The sequence below is a fragment of the Corella eumyota genome, chromosome 1, assembly GCF_963082875.1.
Source record: "Corella eumyota chromosome 1, kaCorEumy4.1, whole genome shotgun sequence".
Taxonomy (NCBI): domain Eukaryota; kingdom Metazoa; phylum Chordata; class Ascidiacea; order Phlebobranchia; family Corellidae; genus Corella; species Corella eumyota.
The window spans coordinates 4,671,745-4,692,265 of NC_137490.1; the positions used below are offsets into that span (position 1 = coordinate 4,671,745).

The window sequence follows — 20,521 nt, forward strand, 5'->3', positions numbered from 1 at the left end:
TTAAATAATTGTCTTGTTTATCCCCGAGAGTTAATATAGCGTAAAATAAATGCAAGAAGAATAAGCGTTTAGATAACTTTTTTTTAAATTTAATGCTGGACAACTTTGAATGTTTTATTGTAAAGTATTTAAATATTTTGTGGTATTTGTTTATGTTAGGAAAATTAATTCTACCTTACTAACATTTTCACGAAAACTAAACATTTGAAAAACACATTTATCGAAATTTGGGGTTACTATTTGTGGAAATTAAAAGACATTTTTTCAAAAAGGATTGTTGTAAAAAAAGTTTAAAAAACATTTTATTGTCAATAAATTGTTTTTCAGAAATATCAGTAATCAAAATATATTGTCTTGCAAGTGCGAGTTTTACCACAAGTACAAATTGGTCATAACCTCTGTATAATGTAAACAAATCAGCAGGGGAAATCCCTAGTTTGATAATTTAATGCTGACTATTTTTTTCCAATCCTTAATATCTTAGTATAGAGTTTTGCCTTAATCTTTTATCTAATCTAGTATGATGAATTTGTTAAGAAGACTTGCAACGGTTCTTCACAAACCCTACGATCCATCAATTTTGGCTTATGCCAGAATAGCATTTGGTAGAAAATTTTAAAATCATTTATATTATCAATATTAACTGTTTTTCTAACTTTTTTCCTTTGCAAGTACAATAATTTTTTTATTAAAGGAATCCTAATGATTGTGGATATTCCGCAAGAACGAGGAATGACTAAAGCTGATTTTAAATATGGACTTGAAGCTGAATATACTTGTCGATTTCCTTTGTTTTCATTTCTTAAACCACTGCCACCTGATTATATGGTTTTGGTATATGCAATCATGCTTTTAAGTATGTACACTCCTACATAAAACCATCTATATAAATTAAGTTTTACATTTTTTTTACCTAAATTAGTTTTAATTATTTTTTTTCTTTATTTAAGGTGCCGTTGGAATTGTTTTAGGCCTTTTCTATCGCCTCAGTTGTTTATGCTTTAGTGTTATTTATTGGTTTATATTTTTTCTCGATAAGTCTACCTGGAATAACCATTCTTATTTATATGGTTTACTTAGCTTTATATTCCTTATTACCGATGCACATCGCTATGCGTGAGTCTTCAAAACAAAACAAAAATTTCATTTTTTAAATATGAAAAAATTAAATGGAGAACTATAATATTCCACTAAATAAATAATTTTTTGTTTATGTATATAGTTCTGTGGATGGTTGGTTTCGAAAAAATATTCAAAACTCACACGTTCCAATGTGGAATTATCTTGTTCTCAAATTTCAGGTAATCCTAATACAAAACATGCTTCATCGAAATATACCTTATGCACTATGTTACATTTTAATTTATTAACTTAAAAAAATACAATAAATAATATTAAAACAAGCACATTTATATATGGATTAATATTATAACAATTTACACTTCAATGTATATAGATATTTTTGGTTTACTTTTACGCGGGATTGAAAAAGACTGAAGGGGATTGGTTGTGGGGTTATTCAATGCAAAACTTAACAAGGCACTGGGTGTTTGATTCCATAAGGTAGAACATAAAACTAGTGCCTTATTTTCTGTAATTAATTTACTTATTTAAGGCTACACAACTTTTCTATTGCTATTTTTCTTGGTTTAGAATTTTTTGGGATATTTTACACTGCACAATTTTTCTTGTTGTCCTTTTTTGTAGAATTTTTCTGGACGAGAAAGCAATGGATCTTGTTGTTGTTCACTTAGGTGGTTTTATTTTGGATATATCCGCAGGATTTTTGTTGTTTTTTGACAGGACTCGATATTTGGGTTTTTTGATGATTGGAATGTTCCATGCAATGAACTCACAAATATTTAATATTGGTAACTTTGTTTAATTGGTAAATCAAAATTGGAAAAAGACTAAAAACTATTGTTTTGGGTAGTCCGGCAGCGTGGTGTAGTGGGAAGAATACTTGCTACATCACCATGAGTCATGGTCCGAGGGTTTAATCCCCACTGCTCTTATGCTGTAGCGTCCTTGAGTAAGGCGCTAAACGGTATGAACTACTGCTGAGCCAGCAATTAATCAGCAGCTTAACTATTAGACAATTCTAATTTAAAACATCCCAAACTGCTGAAGGCAACTCGAGACTAAGTCAGAGTAACAAAAAAATGATTCACATGTCTAAGAAAAATATAACTAAACCTGCAAGATAGTTGGCTTTACATTCTATTTTCAGGCATGTTTCCTTATGCTATGCTTGCAACAATGTTTGTGTTTTGCCGTCCTGATTCTTTCAAGAAATTGTCTTCAAAAATTTGCCCAATGATTTTTGATGATAAACCTGCACAACAAAATAGTTCATGTGTTTATGGTATAGACAAATCAGACAAAGAGTCAAATAAAAATACAAGGTATTTAGAAGATATATTTTTTCTGCACCTTAGTGTTTAAACATTTAATTAGTTATTTTTTGTTTAGTTTTAGTTGGAAACAATGGTTTGGTTGTATCATCACATTGCTCTACATTTCTGAGCAGTTATTTTTACCCTACTCTCATTTTATTACAAAGGTATATACAATAAAATAAACGTTTAACATAGAAAAATCTTAAAATTCTAACCACGTTATTTCGAAAAAGTGTTGTATAAAAATTTTACGGATTATATAGACTAAAAAAAAATTTTACATGTAGGGTTATAATGGATGGACACAAGGACCTTATGGATATAGTTGGGATATGATGGTTCATACTTTTAAAAATCAACATATTAAGATTACTTACATTGACAAGTTTGGCAAAGAAGGTTACCTTAAGCCTGGAGTAAGTAGATCAACGATAACAAAATCCTAAAAAATTTTCACAAACATGTATAGCTCAATAATTAAGCAATTTTCTAAGGGAAGCTATTATAATATATCATAAATATGTCAAAAATAAATTAAACATTAAATTATTTTTTGTCAGGCATTTATGTCGTCTTCAAAAAGTAGGTGGTCAGTACATCCAGATATGACAGTACAATATGCAAAATGTTTAAAGACAAGACTTATTCAACTGGGAATCGAAGAACCAAAAATTTATTTCGATATTTGGAAATCTTTAAATGGAAGATTTCAACAAAGGTTCAAGTTATGTTAAAAAATGTGATTTTCTGAAAATAGATTTGAAATAGAAATATTTTAAATAAATTCAACTTGTTTTAATAAAATACCTTCAAAATCCTTTTAAATTATTTACTGAAAATTGTACAGAGTATTTGACCCTCGTATTGACATAGCAAACTATCAATGGTCCCCTTTTAAAACTCCTAGTTTTGTATTTCCTGTACTATCCCAGCTATCTGACTGGAGAGCAAAATTAGAATTACTAAAAGACGAAATTAAAAATCAAAACATGACTGTTACATTTGTTGCAGATTTTCCAGGTTAACTTTTTTAGATTAAAAATTGTGTTTTTATTTATCATATATTCCTGATTTAAATTATATATTTTTAATAAATAAAATGGTATGAAAAGAAAAATATGAATAAATTTTCGTCTATTTAACATAGACACAAATTTTACTTTAATGTTAAATTACATATGCCATCTTTTTTAGGCTTAAACTTGGAAAATTATGTGCATCCCGATTATGGAATTACTTCCTTGGAAGTTTTGCAGGGAAATATTTTGGTTGAGATTGAATCAGAAAAAAATGTTTCGTTGTTTAAATCTCAAAAAATCGAAGTAATCAAATTCATTAGTTAAAAACCTAAAGACCATCCAAAAAAAGTTTTATTTTTAAGTATATTCTTTAAACAAATATTGAAAATATGTACATTAAACATCTTTTTTATATGTTCAACAGTTACCTGCTGGTAAATTTCACAAAGTCTACACAGTATCTGATGTACCTTCATGTTATTTCTATGTTTATGTCAACACAACTCAACAACTACTTCAAAATGAGGTCAGCAGGCTTAGGAAACAACAAATAAACGAAAATGCATCTTCTAATGGTAAACTACTTATATTTACTTAAAATATATGGTAAGCTATAAAATCATTTTAATTATTTTTAGATTTTTTTAAAGAAGACAATATGCTTCAAGAGGATGACAGGTTAATATGTATTTTTTTTGTATATATTTTTATCCTCGATGTTGGAATGGCGAATGCGCGACCTAAACATAGAATAACAACTGTTACCCCGACCCAGTCTCGAGTTGCCTGTGGCAGATATTAAAGATTATCATTGCTCGGTACTTATTCTGTTGATTAAGTGCTGGCTCAGCAGGAGTTCATACCGTTTATAGCACCTTACTCAAGGGCGCTACAGCATGAGAGCAGTGGGGATTAAACCCGCGACCTCATGTGGGGTAGCAAGTGTTCATTACCATTACACCACGCTGCCAGTTAAATTAAAAACTTTACGTTAATTGTTAGATATAAATAATTGCCGAATTGTTAACAAACATTCAAGATATAACCTAATAAATACCAATATTTTCTTATTTTAATAGAGTTATTGAGTTATACAAACAACAAGAATTGGAAAAGAAACATTCCTTACTTGTAAAAAACAAAACTTTAACTGAAAAATTCACCAAATTTGTTTATAAAAAAGTCGCCATATTTAGAAGAAGGTAAACATTTTCTATAACACTAAATATGTTTTAAGATTTTTAATTAAAAACATCCACAAAGTTTAAAAAAGAAATCAATAAAAATGTAATAATAACATCAAAATCAATGTTTTGATGTAATAACTGAATGCAAATAAGATATTAATTTTTAATGCATATGCTGTTTAGTTTCACTTTATTTAAATGTTAATTAACTTAAATAATCTTTTATTTTGTTTAGTTTTCTGCTTACTATATATAGTGTTCGAAATATTGTGATTGGTTTGCCAGATTCTCAACAACTACTATCCGAGAAAATGAACCTGGATGCATGGCATACCAGGTATAAAAGATATTTTATAAATTACTTAATTTGAAAATCACTTAGGCCTATACAACATTTGACAAATTCATCTATACATCAAAAATTGTAAAATTAAACCATTTAAAAAAAAATTAAAAAAATGTTATAAACCTAAATTTTATTCATAAATTAAATTCATTTTATTTTCTAGTTACTTTAAAACTTCTGACTCAAAAGAGTTAAATGAAAATCAAGAAAATAATCAACAAAACTCAAAAACTAAGACTGAACTTTAAAATAACTTTACCTTAACTTTTTTTTCCTCAACTCATAGCAGTATTAATTCAATTTTGTATATAAAATTTCTGTGATATGTTTGTTTTAAATATAATTACTAATTAAACTAAATTAAAAATATAATTCTCAATCAAATAACAAATACCATTAATGTATACAACAAAATTTAACTTAGCACTGCCATCTAGATATTTGTATATTAACCTATGTTTTACGAAAAAATTACACTTTTGTTGAATCATTCATATATTGTTTTCCTAATAACTTTTAAATGAACCATTTGTGTGTGCCATACTATGCAAAAAAAGTTAAAAAACTTTACTGCAAAATTTTGATGCCAGACCATATTTACTATAATTCAAAAGCGTTTTAAATTAAGTTTTTTCTTTAAATATTTACACACACAAAAATTTTAATTGTTTTCTTCCTAATATTGTATCATTATTTATGATAAAAATAACTATGATAAAATTGTTAATTATAAACTGTTAAGTGGTGAGAATATATTTCTAAATATAGACTCAATAAATAAATTAATGGTTCACTCTATTTTGGAGTTTTTATGTTTATGTAAATCGAGTCAGGTCAGGTGCTTTTAAATAAAGTTGAAAATGTACGTAATACTATAAAATGAATAGGTTGGGAAAATTCATGTGCCAGACCTAACTAAACCTTAAAAAGGATATTTGTACATTAAATCTAAAAATGGAAAAAAAAATTATTTAGAAAATTCTCGCACGCGCCAGGTTTTTTACAAAAAATTATTTTGAATTTTAGTTTAATTATAGCGACATTGCTAAACATTTTCTAACAATACCGAATGTTTTGGGTTTGGTGACCACGTCCTGGGTTTGGTGACCATGCCATAATATACTATAAAATCTTTGTATAAACATTATTTCTTTTCGGCATGTTTAAAATCATTAACTGATTTTGTCATTTTTTCCCGTCGCATTGTTGTAATATTAATTGTATATCGTACTTATTATTTACTTTTATCAATGCGCGAAAAACCAAAATAAAAATTTTTTTTTTTCACTTTTACAAATTCTAGATTTGCGTTTAAAACACAAGCCCATCTTGTTTAAAAATAAGCGTTTTTTATTCTTTATTTTTACTGACCCATATTTAAAGAATTTGTCTGAATATAACAGGGTATTTTTAGTAATTTAAAGGCTATCCTAAGAAAGGGGGGACTTCAAAACCAATTTTTGGATTTTTGTTCGGGCTTTTAGTAGAACTATTTTTAGGAAAAGAATGATTTTTTTGAAACAATAAATAAAATTTGAGGGAATACACCAAAAATTATTATTATAGCTAATAACGCATTTCTCTTACGTAATTTAATTGAATTTCATAAAATACACACAACAACTATAATCAGCACAGATTAATTTACCCTATATGGACAAGCCAATACAATTTATAAAATGCCTTTTATTTATATTACCATTTCCAAGCAAACTTTGGCCTTTATTACCCATATTTGGTTTGTATACGCACCTTGCAAATCAATTGACTACGGCTTAATAACGTTCATGCGTAAGTTGGTAAGCGTATTTGAAATTAAAAACCTATGCAGTTCCATATTTAGAATTTTACCTACATAAGGTTATAATGGGCATCACCACACTTAACGTGTTTTAAATAACACTTAATTAAAACAAGAAAATGAAAAAGGAAAATGTTCTTCACAGTATTATATAATGACGTAATAATATTACTATACAAATTAAAATATTAAATATAAGTAACACGGGCGTTGTTATAAAGTTATATTTCAACACGCAATTGACATTGGATTTATCATCCAGACACACCTACATGCGTCCTGAAAATAAATGTCCAGCAAGTCTAAGGCCTGCCCTCTGCCTTATGCAATTTTTTGTAACTTTGATTAAGGGAAACTGAAACCATTGCTAACAATACTTAAATGTTATTGATTATTTAATATCCGTCATTGTACAGCTTTAGGATGTGAATTTTTATTGTTTATAGTTTTTTGAAGTCTTTTTTTAAGTGTTTCATAAACATTGTTTTTTTTTGTGACAAACTAAAGTCGCAATTAATGTTAAGAACGCCCTTTAAACAAAGATCGTGCGTCTTCTGATATTAAATATAAAATTCCTCGAACTTAAAAATGTTAAGTAAAGTTTTTTATTTTTAACGTGGTACAAACTACCTTTCTAGTTACTGCTTGTCAAAACATACAATAGGGCGAACGACGCCTCTTTTTTGCTTTACCCCTTCCTTGAATTAGCGGTGCAAAGAGCGTGTAATGTAGTTAGTAATAAATTCGAAAATAGTTTAACTTATATCGTACTTCCAAGTAATATGTAATAAATATTTTTAGTAACTGGTATTTTTGTTATTTAAAGTTACATCTACTTGCGCAATAGTTACAAAAAGGAGCGCTAAATCAGCATATCAATATTTGTTGAATGATTTCAGCAAACGCGATTTTTCCTTTTCTCCTTACAACACCTGATACTATTAAGTACATTGTTAAACAAAAACAGTTCGAATAACTTTCTATGAGGTCATTTTTGAATAATACCCATAGTTGTTTGTTATTTAAAATAAAACATATTTAAATATGGCGACTTGAAGTTGTTTTCATCATTACTTTAAACACATTACGTCAACTATAAAAATACATATTGCCTTAGTAATAACGCCAAATAAACCAAATTCTGGGGTTGTTGGGGCTACATGGTGGTAAATAGCCCCTTTTTGTAAAGAGGACACCGAGCGATACTCGCTAGTTTTTTTTTGAAGGTGCATTACCTATTTAATAATATTTAGGTGAACGAGTATTTGATTCATCACGACCGTTATACTCATTATATTGTTTCCGCAATTATTCACCGAAGAGAAGTTTCTCACGTGAAAAAAATTTTATGACGTCGAGAAAATTGACTTTTATATGATATTGGAAGTTATTTTTTTTAAAAGAGGTTTAAGTTATCGTGTAAACAGTAAAGGAAGTAAATAAAATACAACACCGTATATCCTAAACGTATAGTTATATAGAGTAAACCATTTTTAAATATAAATAAACCAAATAAATTTGTAATAAATAAATAAGAATAGGGTTTTGAAAATTGTATTGATGTTGCATCATTTTTTTACCAAGCTATTTATGCTATGTCATTATTTTAAGGGTAGGTGCAATTCACGTTATAACCACCATGACCTCAATAATTTTGCTGAATCACTTAATTTGTCGCGTGATTAAAACAATTTTAAAAGGGAAAATTTTTTCGAATTAAACGGAAATTTTTTTAAAATGTTTTCGTAAATATTCATACCACACAGAAAATCGGTGTCTTTTATATTAGTTTAAAATTACAAAAATATTTATAGATTTTTTTATTTGAAGTTAAAATAGAACATTACATAATTCTTGAATATATTCAACTACTCTATTACACCTTCTGTTACACCTTACTACACCCAGCAACGACCTGTAATATTTATCAAGCTATTTGATCAAGCTATTTAAGTATAAATTTATACCTACTCATGGTGTTAAAAGGGTAGATTACACTATAAAGATATAACCCTCATACAAGCAAAAGGGCTTGTTTTTTTTTAAATATCAAATACATATCCGTAAAAATTACTACACCACAATATGGCTAGACAAAGGGAGTTTCATTTACGTACGCCCACCGTAAATACGTAATATACCTTTTAAAATGTAGGTTATAATATAAGGTAATTAAGACCGGTTGGGAGAGCTTGACAGACACGCTAATATTATTTTGTAAATCCTTTTAAGGGATGTCTCGTATTAATAATTTTGCTGTTTCTGCTTTAATAAAAGGAAGCAGCTGAATTACATAAATAAATCCCCTATCACGTTAAGGAAGTTTGCGATCTCAAAAGTCAATTTCCTTACATGTAAACATAGGGGAGAATTGCATCAAACATTATGTAACAACAATTAAATCAAAGTTTAATTGTGTGGTTCTGGTTAAATTGAACCGGTGAACTGTAAGCCAGCACACTTCGCCATTCATGACACGGCGTACTATGACTTATGACGTAGCGTCATGTGACATTTTGACGCAATGTTATTTATAGCGAAAACAAAAAATAATGGAAATTTACTATAACTTTTTAAACATTTTAAATTTTTTTAATAAAACCGGGTTTAAAATACAATAACTAACTTACATGACATATTAGATTTTGTTACTACTACTACTACTACTACTACTAAGTCTTAGTCTAGTTCTCACTATTTAGTAAACTTTTGAAATAACTTAACTTTTAAAGAGTATTTTGACTATATTTAAACTGATTGCCGTTTTAGTATTGTGTAAACACTGGTAATTACAATTTATTTTATGAATAAACTGTTTAAAAATACGAATTTTGTATTCGGAAATTTATTATAAAAAAACACAGGGCAACGTTGCTATAAACTGCTATTGCTATTTCTCGCAAAGAAGAAACAAGCCAGTAGGGAGTTCCCCAAATAGTCACGTTACCTTTTTTCTCACAAACTCTCGAATGTTCTATATACACAATACATTTTTTCTCACATACTCTCGAATGTTCTTTATATAAAAAGAAACACTTTTGCAGATATATAAAGTCCCGGCAGCATTACACGCGATCATAGGCAAGGCAAGGCAAGGTTTATTGTGTTAAAAACAAATTAAAAAGTTTATAAATTAAATGATAGACGAAAAACGAACTGAACGGTTACATCGGGATATAGTCTCAGATAGTCACCGAGTAGTATCAGCAAAAGATCCGCCAGGACAACGGTGTGTCTACATATATCCAGGTTAGTTAGTTAGATTTTTACTTTAAATTACTTTGGTTTTTAAGCTTGGTAAAATAAAATAACCGTTTTTATAATTACAATTATTTTATAAAACTATCTAAGACTTTTTTGTTACGAAATAAGAAAAAACTATTAACTATATGGCTGTACAGAAATTTTAAATACAAAAAAATATTATCGGCTATTCGAAAATTGTTATAAGAATGTGTTTAAAAAATTTCAATTACTTTAATCAAACAACTTTATAACATAGGTGATACTGAGCGAGAAGTTTATCGTTTAACTACATACGATAAATTTCCAAGACATATTCCGGTTGAGCCTCTACAATTAGCGTCTGCTGGGTTTTATTATACAGGATATAAAGATAGAGTGAAATGTTTCAGGTAAAATTAAATTTAATATCATAAAAATATGTCTTTACTTTTGGTTTAATATGTCTTATACAGTTTAACGAAATACTTTAAAATTTAAAGTACTAAACTTGAAAACGTGAAAACTTAAAAAAAACTTTAAATTAAATAAATATTTTTGGGTAATTTACAAATTTATTTTATAATTAGTTGTGGAAGCACCATAGAGGATTGGACTCTTACAGACGACCCTAAATCACGTGATCTGCATGACGTCAATTGCGAAATGATGTTATCGACATGCACTCGAAATCAACCAATCAGTAAGTACCATTAGGGCCCATTGCAAAATCACATGATTACAAATAAACTATTTTTAGACCAAATGTTTTTAGTTAGAAAATTTTGTAAACATGTTTACGAGACATTTTGTTTTTTTTTGAAATTTGATTTTTGTTTTTAATTTTTTTAGATTCCGGATGGCGAAGACCATTCAGACGTTCACCCTCGCCTACTACCTCACAAAACCAACCAACACCATCACAAATAACCAGGCAAACCAGTAGTGCTGGTGAAGTAACCATGGCTGGTATTACCAACCAAACAAATCCACCAATTAATCATCAATATCAATCTGCCACCATATCTTCAACCTTAACTAATCAAACACACCATAATAATGAACAAATGCAATCGAACTTTATTGAACTATTTCCGTGCCGTAATCCAGCTAACCCGCACATGCGCAGTGCGTTATCACGTGAGCAAACGTTTTTGGACAATAACAACTGGCCAGGTCATCGGATTCGAGCAACACCGCATCAGATTGCTGAAGCTGGAATGTTTTATCTTGGTAAGTTTGAAAGAAAATCTTATATGCTTAATATTGAAAATGTTTTAATAACTACAATGAGCACCTATTAATAAAACGAATTGACATTCTATAGGTAATCGAGATAGAGTGAAGTGCTGGTACTGTAACGGAGGTTTACAAAACTGGGATACATCAGATGATCCGTGGTTTGAGCACGCCAAGTGGTTTCCAGAGTAAGTACAAATATTTAAAGATTATTATAATATTTACAAATTCAAGTTAACATTTTTTAACATTTGAAAATTTAATTGACAGATGTGAATTTTTGTTGCAATCTAAAGGACCAGAGTTTGTTGAAATGGTTGTTGACCAATACCCTAATTTAAGAAGACCAACCCAAAGAAACAATACGCAAACCAATCAATTGAACAGATCACAATCAACAAGGTAAATATTGTTTAAAAACAAAAAAAAATTTGGGGTTGCTTTTAAAAATTGTACAAAACTTTTATTTTGATTTTGTTTTTATTCTAGCAATGCACCTCCTATTATAATCGACCCACAAGAGGAAATCCAAGAAAGAAATAGAAAAGTTGAAAACGAAATGACAAATTCTTCTTTTGTTGACGAAGCCAAGAAAATGGGATTTTCAGAAGAGGAAATAAAACAAGCATTTTACAGGTAAAAAAATTATAACACATTAAAAAGTGTTAATATTTTGAATTTTAAAAATAAGGTGTCATAGATCATATAACAATATAGAAAGTTACTATTGATCCTTTTGCAAGAAAAATACTTCAAATCTTTTTCTTTTTTCAGACAATTTGAATCTAGTAATACATCGTTCGTAAATTTTGCACCGTTAGTTGAATCACTTCTAGCTCACACTAAACCCAATTCTGAAAACCAATCTGTTCCCATGGATACGGAAGCTCCTTCAACGTCATCAGCAACCGTACCAAAACAAAGTGCGCCAACTAGCGCCTTGGAGGAATTGCGAATTCTGGAAAAATCACGGTCCTGTAAGTCGTGCAGAAAAGAAGTTGCAAGCGTTGTTTTTATACCATGCGGACATTTGGCTGCATGTCCAGAATGTTCAAAATCTTTAAAAAAATGTCCGGTTTGTAACAAAAAGATAACCGAATCATTTAAAACTTTTTTATCTTAATAACTGTACTCCTTTTAAAATTCACTCCCAAAAAACTTATCCTGTTTTAGTATTGTGCAACTACTATTTATGACAATATCTTATTTTGTTAATTTATTTTAACAAACATAATTTGTGATTTTTTTGTAACGAACGAAAGTGGTGATTTTTTGATTTTTTTTTTGTTATTCTAATTCTTTTTTATTTACTTTTTTATGGTTCTTCAATTTTAACAATTTGTAATTTATGAATGTACTTTTTAATTTTTATTTATATTTAAAACAACAGTATTTAAAAAAATATGCACTTTTTTGAGGTCTTTTTAAATTGTTTGCAAGTAGTATTTATTAAAATTTTGTATATATTTATTATATCTTCATTTTGTATTTATTTCCCATTTTTATACCATGCCGACATTTGGCTGCATGTCCAGAATGTTCAAAATCTTTAAAAAAATGTCCGGTTTGTCACAAAAAGATAACCGAATCATTTAAAACTTTTTTATCTTAATTACTGTACTCCTTTTAAAATTCACTCCCAAAAAACTTATCATGTTTTAGTATTGTGCAACTACTATTTATGACAATATCTTATTTTGTTAATTTATTTTAACAAACATAATTTGTGATTTTTTTGTAACGAACGAAAGTGGTGATTTTTTGATTTTTTTATGAATCTAATTCTTTTTTATTTACTTATTTATGGTTCTTCACTTCCAACAATTTGTTATTTATGAATGTACTTTTTAATTTTTATTTGTATTTAAAAAAACAGTATTTAAAAAAATATGCACTTTTTTGAAGTCTTTTTAAATTGTTTGCAAGTAGTATTTATTAAAATTTTGTATATATTTATTATATCTTCATTTTGTATTTATTTCCCATTTTTATACCATGCGGACATTTGACTGCATGTCCAGAATGTTCAAAATCTTTAAAAAAATGTCCGGTTTGCTACAAAAAATTAACCGAGTCATTTAAAACTTTTTTATCTTAATTAATTTGTTTTCCTTTAAAATTCACTCCTAAAAAACTTATCCTGTTTTAGTATTGTGCAACTACTATTTATGACAATATCTTATTTTGTTAACTTATTTTAACGAACAAAAGTGTTGATTTTTTTGTAACGAACGAAAGTGGTGATTTTTTTGATTTTTTTTGTTATTCTAATTCTTTTTTATTTACTTATTTATGGTTCTTCACTTCCAACAATTTGTTATTTATGAATGTACTTTTTAATTTTTACTTGTATTTAAAAAAAGGTTTTAAAAATTTATGCACTTTTTTGTTAACTTTGTGGAATAGTTTGTAAGTAGTATTTATTAAATTTTTTATATTTTTTTCCCATCTTCATTTTGTATATATTTTCTTTAAAATTAAAAAAAATAAAAATGTAAATTTCGAATGTAACACGCTTTATGAAATCTTATAGCGATAAGAAATAAAAGAAAAAAATGTTTAAAAATACTAAAAAATTGTTACATTTGGCGCAATAATATTTACAAGTTTGGGATTACGCAAAGATGTGAAACAACTTAGCATAATTTTTTAGGGATTTATATGTTTACCGCTAACAGTGAAACTTGCAAAAAAACATTTTATTTCACGAATATTATGTAACCTGCTAAATACGTAATCAAACAAATATTTAAACACATAAGTAGACCAAACAGCGTGGCCCTATTATGCGCCGCATGGTTTAGTTCACGTGTTAACGTTTATCCTTTGTTTGGGATATTATTCTGGTATTGCTGTCACGATGTTTTTATACTTGTGTTACTTATAGTCATATGACACCACGTGGGTTTATATGAAAACACGTGCTATAATTCTTTTTAAATTATGCTGAATCACCCTGACAGTTTTTACAATATAACTATAGATAGATAGTAAGGTTTTTTTATTAAAAAATTTGATTGATTTTAAATAAATTTAATACAATAACCAAACAAGAGAAATAGGCTTTTTAAACAAGCATACATTTTTAATTAAATGTTTTGAGGATAAACTAATAATCACGAGGTCATCACATGAGGCCTTTAAGCTGAGTCGTGTAACCCCCCCATTAAAGGTTTTAAGGATATTTTAACAAAAGTTTTGTACAATAAACCAATTAAACTATAAACATCTGAACACGTACATATGGACTATGGTTTTACGATATCGTTAAAATGATATAATTCTATCAATATTGGTAAGGTTGTTTCATTAACATGGTTGTTTAAGTGAATTGCAAAAAAAAAAAATTGCCTGACATGGTTAAAGTCCGCATTTCGAAATATCAACAACTATTACAAAGTGTAAATAAAAAATTTCACTTAATCTCATAAAGTTTTCGCAATCAGCATTTAAGTTTAAATCCTCGAAAATGCGCATTTTGATATAACTTCTACAAACGATGTTAGCGAGAGCAAGTTAAGGCAAGCAACTTATAAAAATCAGTATTTATAAATTAGGCCTAGCTAAGGTTTAACTTATAGTGGTAGCGGTAAAAGTGTCAAATTAAAAAAAAACTTTAAAATGTATTTTTAGCTGCCTGTGTATAAATGTTTTTTCGGTTTCTAATGCTTTTTTGGCTTACCCTGTAAATGTTCTATAAAAAATAAATAAAAGAGTACTCCAAAAGTAAAAGTACCAAAAGACTTTAAAAGAGAAATCCCCTGTAGGGATTTTCCCTAAACTAATCAAATATGTTGTTGTTTTGACAAAGAGAGTAACGTCAGAAGCAAAGCATTGACGCCTTGTTTACTGTGTTAGTGCCAGATAACACGTCAAACCAATTATTTAGAAATGTGCTATTGGCAATATTGTCAATATTATGATTTTTTTAATTTGTAGTAAATCTACGTAATGTAAATACTAAACGATAGGGCAAATGTTTTTAACAAATACTTAATACGAGTGTGGTAATGCAAACAAACCAGAACAATCTGAATTTTTTTGTAAACAGCAATTAATATACCCAACTAAAACAGTTTTCCAAAACATAGAAATTTTCCGTATAAATTATTTTAACAGCGTCTACAACTAGGCATTTAAAATCCTTATGTAAATTACATTACCAGATTTTTGAAATTTTATTCAAAAATGGTGATCAAAATTTAATAAACTTTTTTTTATGAATGAATCCTTTTTATGACGCAGATTATTTGTTTTTAACAAAGCACATGCGTTGGTATGCCTAATTTTGCGAGGTCTTGTCTGATGTACTCTCACTATTTCTGACTAAAAAAAGATTTAATGCGTCAGTAAGACTAAGTGCTACACAACAGTTACATTCAATTCAATGATGTCGTATTCGGTCGAAACGAACAAAATTTTAACTAAAAATTTTGGGGTATTTTTAGGTAATAATATAATTATAAAATGGGGTAAATTACACGCGTTGTACTGTTTGTTAAGTCAAAATTAACGTGTGATAATTCTAAACTACTCGAAACTGAAAAATAAAAAAAAAAGTTTCAATACTGTTGTTTGAAGAGTTGTTCAGTCAGGGAATGCCCACGAAAAAGCTTGAATTTTCTCTCTTTTTCTCTCAACAACTATATAAGAGAGAGCCATCTCGTAGTGGCTTATACAAAATTTTAAACAAACATAGCGACTAGTACTGAACAGAATGTTAATGCGTAGAACAAGAAGTGATATTGAAAGTGATGGGCATTGTATGCGTGCTTCAAAAGACCCACCGGGACAGCGATGTGTTTATATTATCCCAGGTAAGCCTTTTTTTGTTGCTAGTTATTTATTCTACTTATTAATAACGGCGTAACATGTAAAAAGTCTATTTGAAATTAAATATAGGAGCTACTGCAAAAAAAAAAACAAGAAGTGTCTTAACAAATGAATATACATTTACATCTGCAAAATTTCCATTTTTTTAAAAGGCTGTATTTATTTTCGGTTACAATTCCACTTACTACCATTTGCAGTAGACCATATCATTATTTATATCGTAAAAGTATTAACGCATAAAAGCTTTTTATAAACATATCAACTTTTTTATTAGGCAATCCGGACAACGAAATTTACAGACTAACGACTTTTAAAAAATATCCAACTCACGTGCCAGTAGATTACATGGATCTAGCAGCAGCTGGGTTCTACTACACAGGATATAAAGACAGAGTTAAATGCTTTGGGTAAGTTATTTCGATAAACCAAACTAAATTAATAACGTCATTAGAAATTGCATTCAGGTTTGATTGAACTAATGTGTTTCACATTAAAATTGCAATATAAGTAAGGGAATTAAGCATTGTAAGGGACTTGTGCATTGTAATGAAGGTTTCATAACGGAAGTTAATTTTATTACATCATTGTGTAATATTACATTGTTATCATGCTTATGTTCAAAGTTTGACGTTGTTTGTGTTTTAGGTGCGGGAAAACAGTGGAAGACTGGACGTTAACAGACAATCCAAAATCAAATGACTGGCACTTAACAGGATGTGAAATGGTGACAGGAACAGTCGAAAGAAATATTCCATTAGGTAAGTAAAGTAAATACTGTTGAGAACGTTAAAGGCAATGGTTAGGTATAGTCTTACTAAGTAAACGTCGATAGAAAAATTATAACTCAATATTTTTTTTTTGCAGTTGGCTTGTTAGGACGTAGAATTAAAGCTAATTCCTTGCCTGTTAATAGACAAAGGTTAAGACAAGATAGAAGTGTTGATTTAGTTTCACCAAGTAGTGCAGTTAACACAACTCAATCAAGCGCAAGTAACAACAACAACACACAAGAGTCAAACCAAAGTCAATTTTCCCAACAACTACCCACTTCACCAACTAATAATCACAACATCACCGAAACCAATAACTTGCAAGCTATGTTTCCATGCCATAACCCTGCAAATCCACATATGGGTATTACTGAATCACGTGAGCAAACGTTTTTGGACAACAACAATTGGCCAGGTTATCGAATTCGAGCAACACCGCATCAGATTGCTGAAGCTGGAATGTTCTATCTTGGTAAGTAATCGCATAAAACAATATTGCATAAACTCGTTTAAAAAACGACTTCGACATTTACAATGTGAATCTAATACTTTTAGGTAATCGAGATAGAGTTAAGTGCTGGTATTGCAATGGAGGTTTACAAAACTGGGAGACATCAGATGATCCTTGGTTTGAACACGCCAAGTGGTTTCCAGAGTAAGTTTACATTTTCATATGACTTGTAACAGAAAAACTGTTAACATGAATTAATCATTTTTGTGTATACAGATGCGAATTTGTATTGCAAAACAAAGGACCAGAATTTGTAGAAAACGTGAGCGAACAAAACCCTAACATACAGAGACCACAGATGAACAACAATCCACAAACGCCACAGAGTTCAAGGTACATATCAATAGAGTGACCATATAGTTAATTTATTTTGCAGAAAATTCAATCTGATTAAATAAATACAAATATTAAAGCTCTACAAAATTTAATGACACTTAGGCTATGAGTTTAAATATAAAAAATAATGTATTTGCAAAATAAGTGTTTTACTAAAATCTTAATTTTTTCCTTTTTTAATACTTATAATTTGTTTGTATTTAGCAACATAGCTCCACCAATAATCGACCCGCAACAAATAATAAACGAACGAAAACAAAAAGTAAGGGAAGAAATAAATTCTTCCAACCTTGTAAACCAAGCAAAATTGATGGGATTTTCAGAAACCGAAATTGAACAGGCATATACCAGGTAAAAAACAACATAAATCTATCTGACGTACATTAACACCCATTTAAGCTGTTATATTCAATCAACATAAGGTATTTATTTTTTATTTAAATACATTTAGGCAATTTGCAGAACACGACTGTACTTTTAACCAATTCGAAGATCTAGTTAATTCAATGATAGCTAACGAAGCGACTATGGAAACCTCAACAACTGAAAACAACACGGAGTCTACTACTAGTTCGACCTCCGCAGCGCCCGCTAACGCCGACGAAGAATTAAGTCGTTTGGAGAAAACGAGAAACTGTAAAAGTTGCAAAACACAACCGGCGAACGTTGTTTTGTTACCGTGTGGACATTTAGCGGCGTGCCAAAGTTGCTCAAAAAAATTAAAATTTTGTCCACTATGTAAAACTAAAGTTAAAGAGATTCTCAAAACGTATATTTCTTAACACATATTTTTTTATTGTTATTTATTACTTTATACCTAATTTATTCAAATATGCCAAACTCTGCCTTTTTTTATCTCACTGTATATTTTCTTAATTAATCTTTAAATATATTTCTATTGCTTTTTAAAAAATGTTCTAATAAAATCAAGTACTAAATATTGTAAAAAAAATCTACTTTAATATTTAACTTAACATAAAGCATAGAATATAAACTTTTATAAATAAATAAAAACTAGGCATAAAAACATAAATAAAAATTTAAACACAACGTAACAAAAAGCACAACCATGCCTTTAATTAATATAAAATTAGGTTTGCAATAAGTTAGCTTAATACAAATCAAAGTAATAATAATATACAAATGTTTAAAAACACTTACTTTGTTTAAATGTTGTAAAATTGTTCTTTATTTAATCCGTTTGTTTTTATTTTAAATACTAGCTGATAAGTTAAACAACTGTTACTTGGGAATACTACTTACTAATAAAAATCACTTGATAAAATAGAAAAAGCACAAAACGAAATAAAAACAAATGCGCGTTCAGCGTCTTTTACAAAGTTGCTTAGAAGAGAATTAAGGCGTGGAGTTTTAAGAATGCAAGAATAACTCTAACACGGGTGTTTTAATTCTTTCACTTGCCGCTTCCCTTTCTTATAAAAATTGGATGATTTGCAGCCTTTTGAAGCAATACGAAAAGCGACAAAGACAGCTAAAGTTACTAACAATATCACAGCAAGAATAACCAAGATTATATAATTATGAAATACACTTTCCTTTGCTTCGTTTTCTAAAAAAATATTGTAAAATCAAATATTGTAATTACCCATTTAGACAAAATATAATAACAGAAAAAATAAAATATTTTTTTTTAAATTTATACAGAAATGTTATTCATTTTTAATAAAACAAAATACCTTTTTCGTTGCCCCTTTTGTCGTCAGACGAATTTTTAAAGTTTTCAGAAGTAGAGGAAGTTGTATTGGGTAGGTACGGTGTAACGATTTGTGGTACATTTATAACCTGAACAGTTATTATATTTAACAATATAATGTATATACCTCGAATGACAAAAAAATAATAATTTTACAAAAAATTACCTCTTTTTCCTGGGTTGTATTCTTGTTAGGTTTTTCCGTTTTCTTGTGATTTTCAACCGGCATTTCTTTGCTAACAAAATAAAGAAATATTTAAATACTATTGCTAAACTTCAAGTAGAAACGCACTCAATATTTAAAGTAACTTACATTCTTACTAAACATCTCATGTTACAGCTTTCTTCGATGTTCGTATATCCTTGAATACAAGTTATACATACTTGTTGAATTGGATCGTAAAATTCCGATTTTTTACAGTAACTCGGAATATTGGTGGTAAAACTTAAAATAAAAACTATAAAATGTATACTTAGCTGCCTGTGAATATATTTTTTTTCGGTTTCTAATGCTTTTTTTGGCTTACCCTGTAAATGTTCTATAAAAAATGAATGAAGAAGTACTCAAAATAAAAGTACCAACACTTTAAAAGGGAAATCCCCTACAGGGATTTTCCCTAAACCAGTCAATTTGTTTTTTTTGGTATGACAAAGAGAGTTACGTCAAGACCAAAGCATTGGCACTTGTTTACTGTGTATGTGCCATATACACGTTAAACAATTCAAAAAATGGCCTTTTGGCAATACTGTCAATATTATGATCTTTTGAATTTGTAGAAAAAAATCATAATATTGACATCTAAGTAATGTAAATACTATAACATACAATAGAGCAAATATTTTTCTAACAAATACTACATACGAGTGTGGTAATGCAAACAAACAAGAACAGTCTGCATTTTTTTGTAAACAGCAATTAATATACCCAACTAAAACAGTTTTCCAAAACATAGAAATTTTTCGTATAAATTATTTTAACAGCATCTACAACTAGGCATTTTAAATCCTTATGTAAATTACATTACCAGATTTTTGAACTTCAGAATATTATTCAAAAATGGTGATCAAAATTTAAAAAACTTTTTTTTATGAATGGATCCTTTTTATGACGCAAATTATTTGTTTTTAACAAAGCACATGCGTT

The 20,521-nt window shown here is 28.7% G+C and overlaps 3 protein-coding genes and 1 long non-coding RNA gene across 4 annotated transcripts; 2 read left to right on the plus strand and 2 right to left on the minus strand.

Annotated features, from left to right (window-relative positions):
* Positions 1–478: 478 nt before the first annotated feature.
* Positions 479–5,743, plus strand: LOC145763817 (vitamin K-dependent gamma-carboxylase-like). The gene is made up of 17 exons (XM_082575350.1): positions 479–605; positions 695–856; positions 951–1,116; positions 1,223–1,301; positions 1,457–1,563; positions 1,708–1,871; positions 2,231–2,405; positions 2,473–2,563; positions 2,687–2,815; positions 2,960–3,117; positions 3,247–3,419; positions 3,594–3,721; positions 3,843–3,993; positions 4,057–4,096; positions 4,498–4,620; positions 4,841–4,942; positions 5,115–5,743. The coding sequence occupies exons 1-17, from the start codon at positions 521–523 to the stop codon at positions 5,197–5,199; spliced, it is 2,118 nt and encodes a 705-aa protein (XP_082431476.1). The 5' UTR covers positions 479–520; the 3' UTR covers positions 5,200–5,743.
* LOC145763840 (uncharacterized) lies at positions 1,297–9,643 on the minus strand. Its single transcript, XR_014288459.1, has 3 exons — positions 3,207–9,643; positions 2,777–2,841; positions 1,297–2,335 (listed from the first exon to the last, which is right to left on the minus strand). It is a non-coding gene; the product is annotated as an uncharacterized LOC145763840 (long non-coding RNA).
* A 146-nt stretch (positions 9,644–9,789) lies between these two features.
* LOC145763816 (death-associated inhibitor of apoptosis 1-like) lies at positions 9,790–18,608 on the plus strand. The gene is made up of 13 exons (XM_082575349.1): positions 9,790–10,001; positions 10,255–10,387; positions 10,565–10,677; positions 10,827–11,207; positions 11,302–11,401; positions 11,484–11,615; positions 11,703–11,849; positions 11,988–12,308; positions 17,209–17,288; positions 17,372–17,471; positions 17,544–17,660; positions 17,868–18,014; positions 18,115–18,608. The coding sequence occupies exons 1-13, from the start codon at positions 9,890–9,892 to the stop codon at positions 18,443–18,445; spliced, it is 2,214 nt and encodes a 737-aa protein (XP_082431475.1). The 5' UTR covers positions 9,790–9,889; the 3' UTR covers positions 18,446–18,608.
* A 232-nt stretch (positions 18,609–18,840) lies between these two features.
* On the minus strand, positions 18,841–19,902 carry LOC145763838 (uncharacterized). Its single transcript, XM_082575375.1, has 4 exons — positions 19,691–19,902; positions 19,544–19,613; positions 19,361–19,466; positions 18,841–19,233 (listed from the first exon to the last, which is right to left on the minus strand). Exons 1-4 carry the CDS (start codon positions 19,708–19,710, stop codon positions 19,055–19,057), a joined length of 375 nt encoding a protein of 124 aa, XP_082431501.1. The 5' UTR covers positions 19,711–19,902; the 3' UTR covers positions 18,841–19,054.
* Between the last annotated feature and the right edge of the window lie 619 nt (positions 19,903–20,521).

What these genes read in the sequence shown, in the direction of transcription:
- LOC145763817 (XM_082575350.1), top strand. Translation starts at nt 521, where the DNA reads ATGATGAATTTGTTAAGAAGACTTGCAACGGTTCTTCACAAACCCTAC. An exon ending in TTATGCCAGAATAGCATTTG is followed by an intron (nt 606 to 694) that starts GTAGAAAATTTT and finishes TTTTTATTAAAG; the next exon opens with GAATCCTAATGATTGTGGAT. An exon ending in TGGGTGTTTGATTCCATAAG is followed by an intron (nt 1,564 to 1,707) that starts GTAGAACATAAA and finishes CCTTTTTTGTAG; the next exon opens with AATTTTTCTGGACGAGAAAG.
- LOC145763816 (XM_082575349.1), top strand. Translation starts at nt 9,890, where the DNA reads ATGATAGACGAAAAACGAACTGAACGGTTACATCGGGATATAGTCTCA. An exon ending in AGCTGGAATGTTTTATCTTG is followed by an intron (nt 11,208 to 11,301) that starts GTAAGTTTGAAA and finishes GACATTCTATAG; the next exon opens with GTAATCGAGATAGAGTGAAG. An exon ending in GTTTGTAACAAAAAGATAAC is followed by an intron (nt 12,309 to 17,208) that starts CGAATCATTTAA and finishes TGAGCAAACGTT; the next exon opens with TTTGGACAACAACAATTGGC.
- LOC145763838 (XM_082575375.1), bottom strand. Translation starts at nt 19,710, where the DNA reads ATGAGATGTTTAGTAAGAAT. An exon ending in ATGAGATGTTTAGTAAGAAT is followed by an intron (nt 19,614 to 19,690) that starts GTAAGTTACTTT and finishes TTATTTTGTTAG; the next exon opens with CAAAGAAATGCCGGTTGAAA. An exon ending in CAAAAGGGGCAACGAAAAAG is followed by an intron (nt 19,234 to 19,360) that starts GTATTTTGTTTT and finishes ATATTTTTTTAG; the next exon opens with AAAACGAAGCAAAGGAAAGT.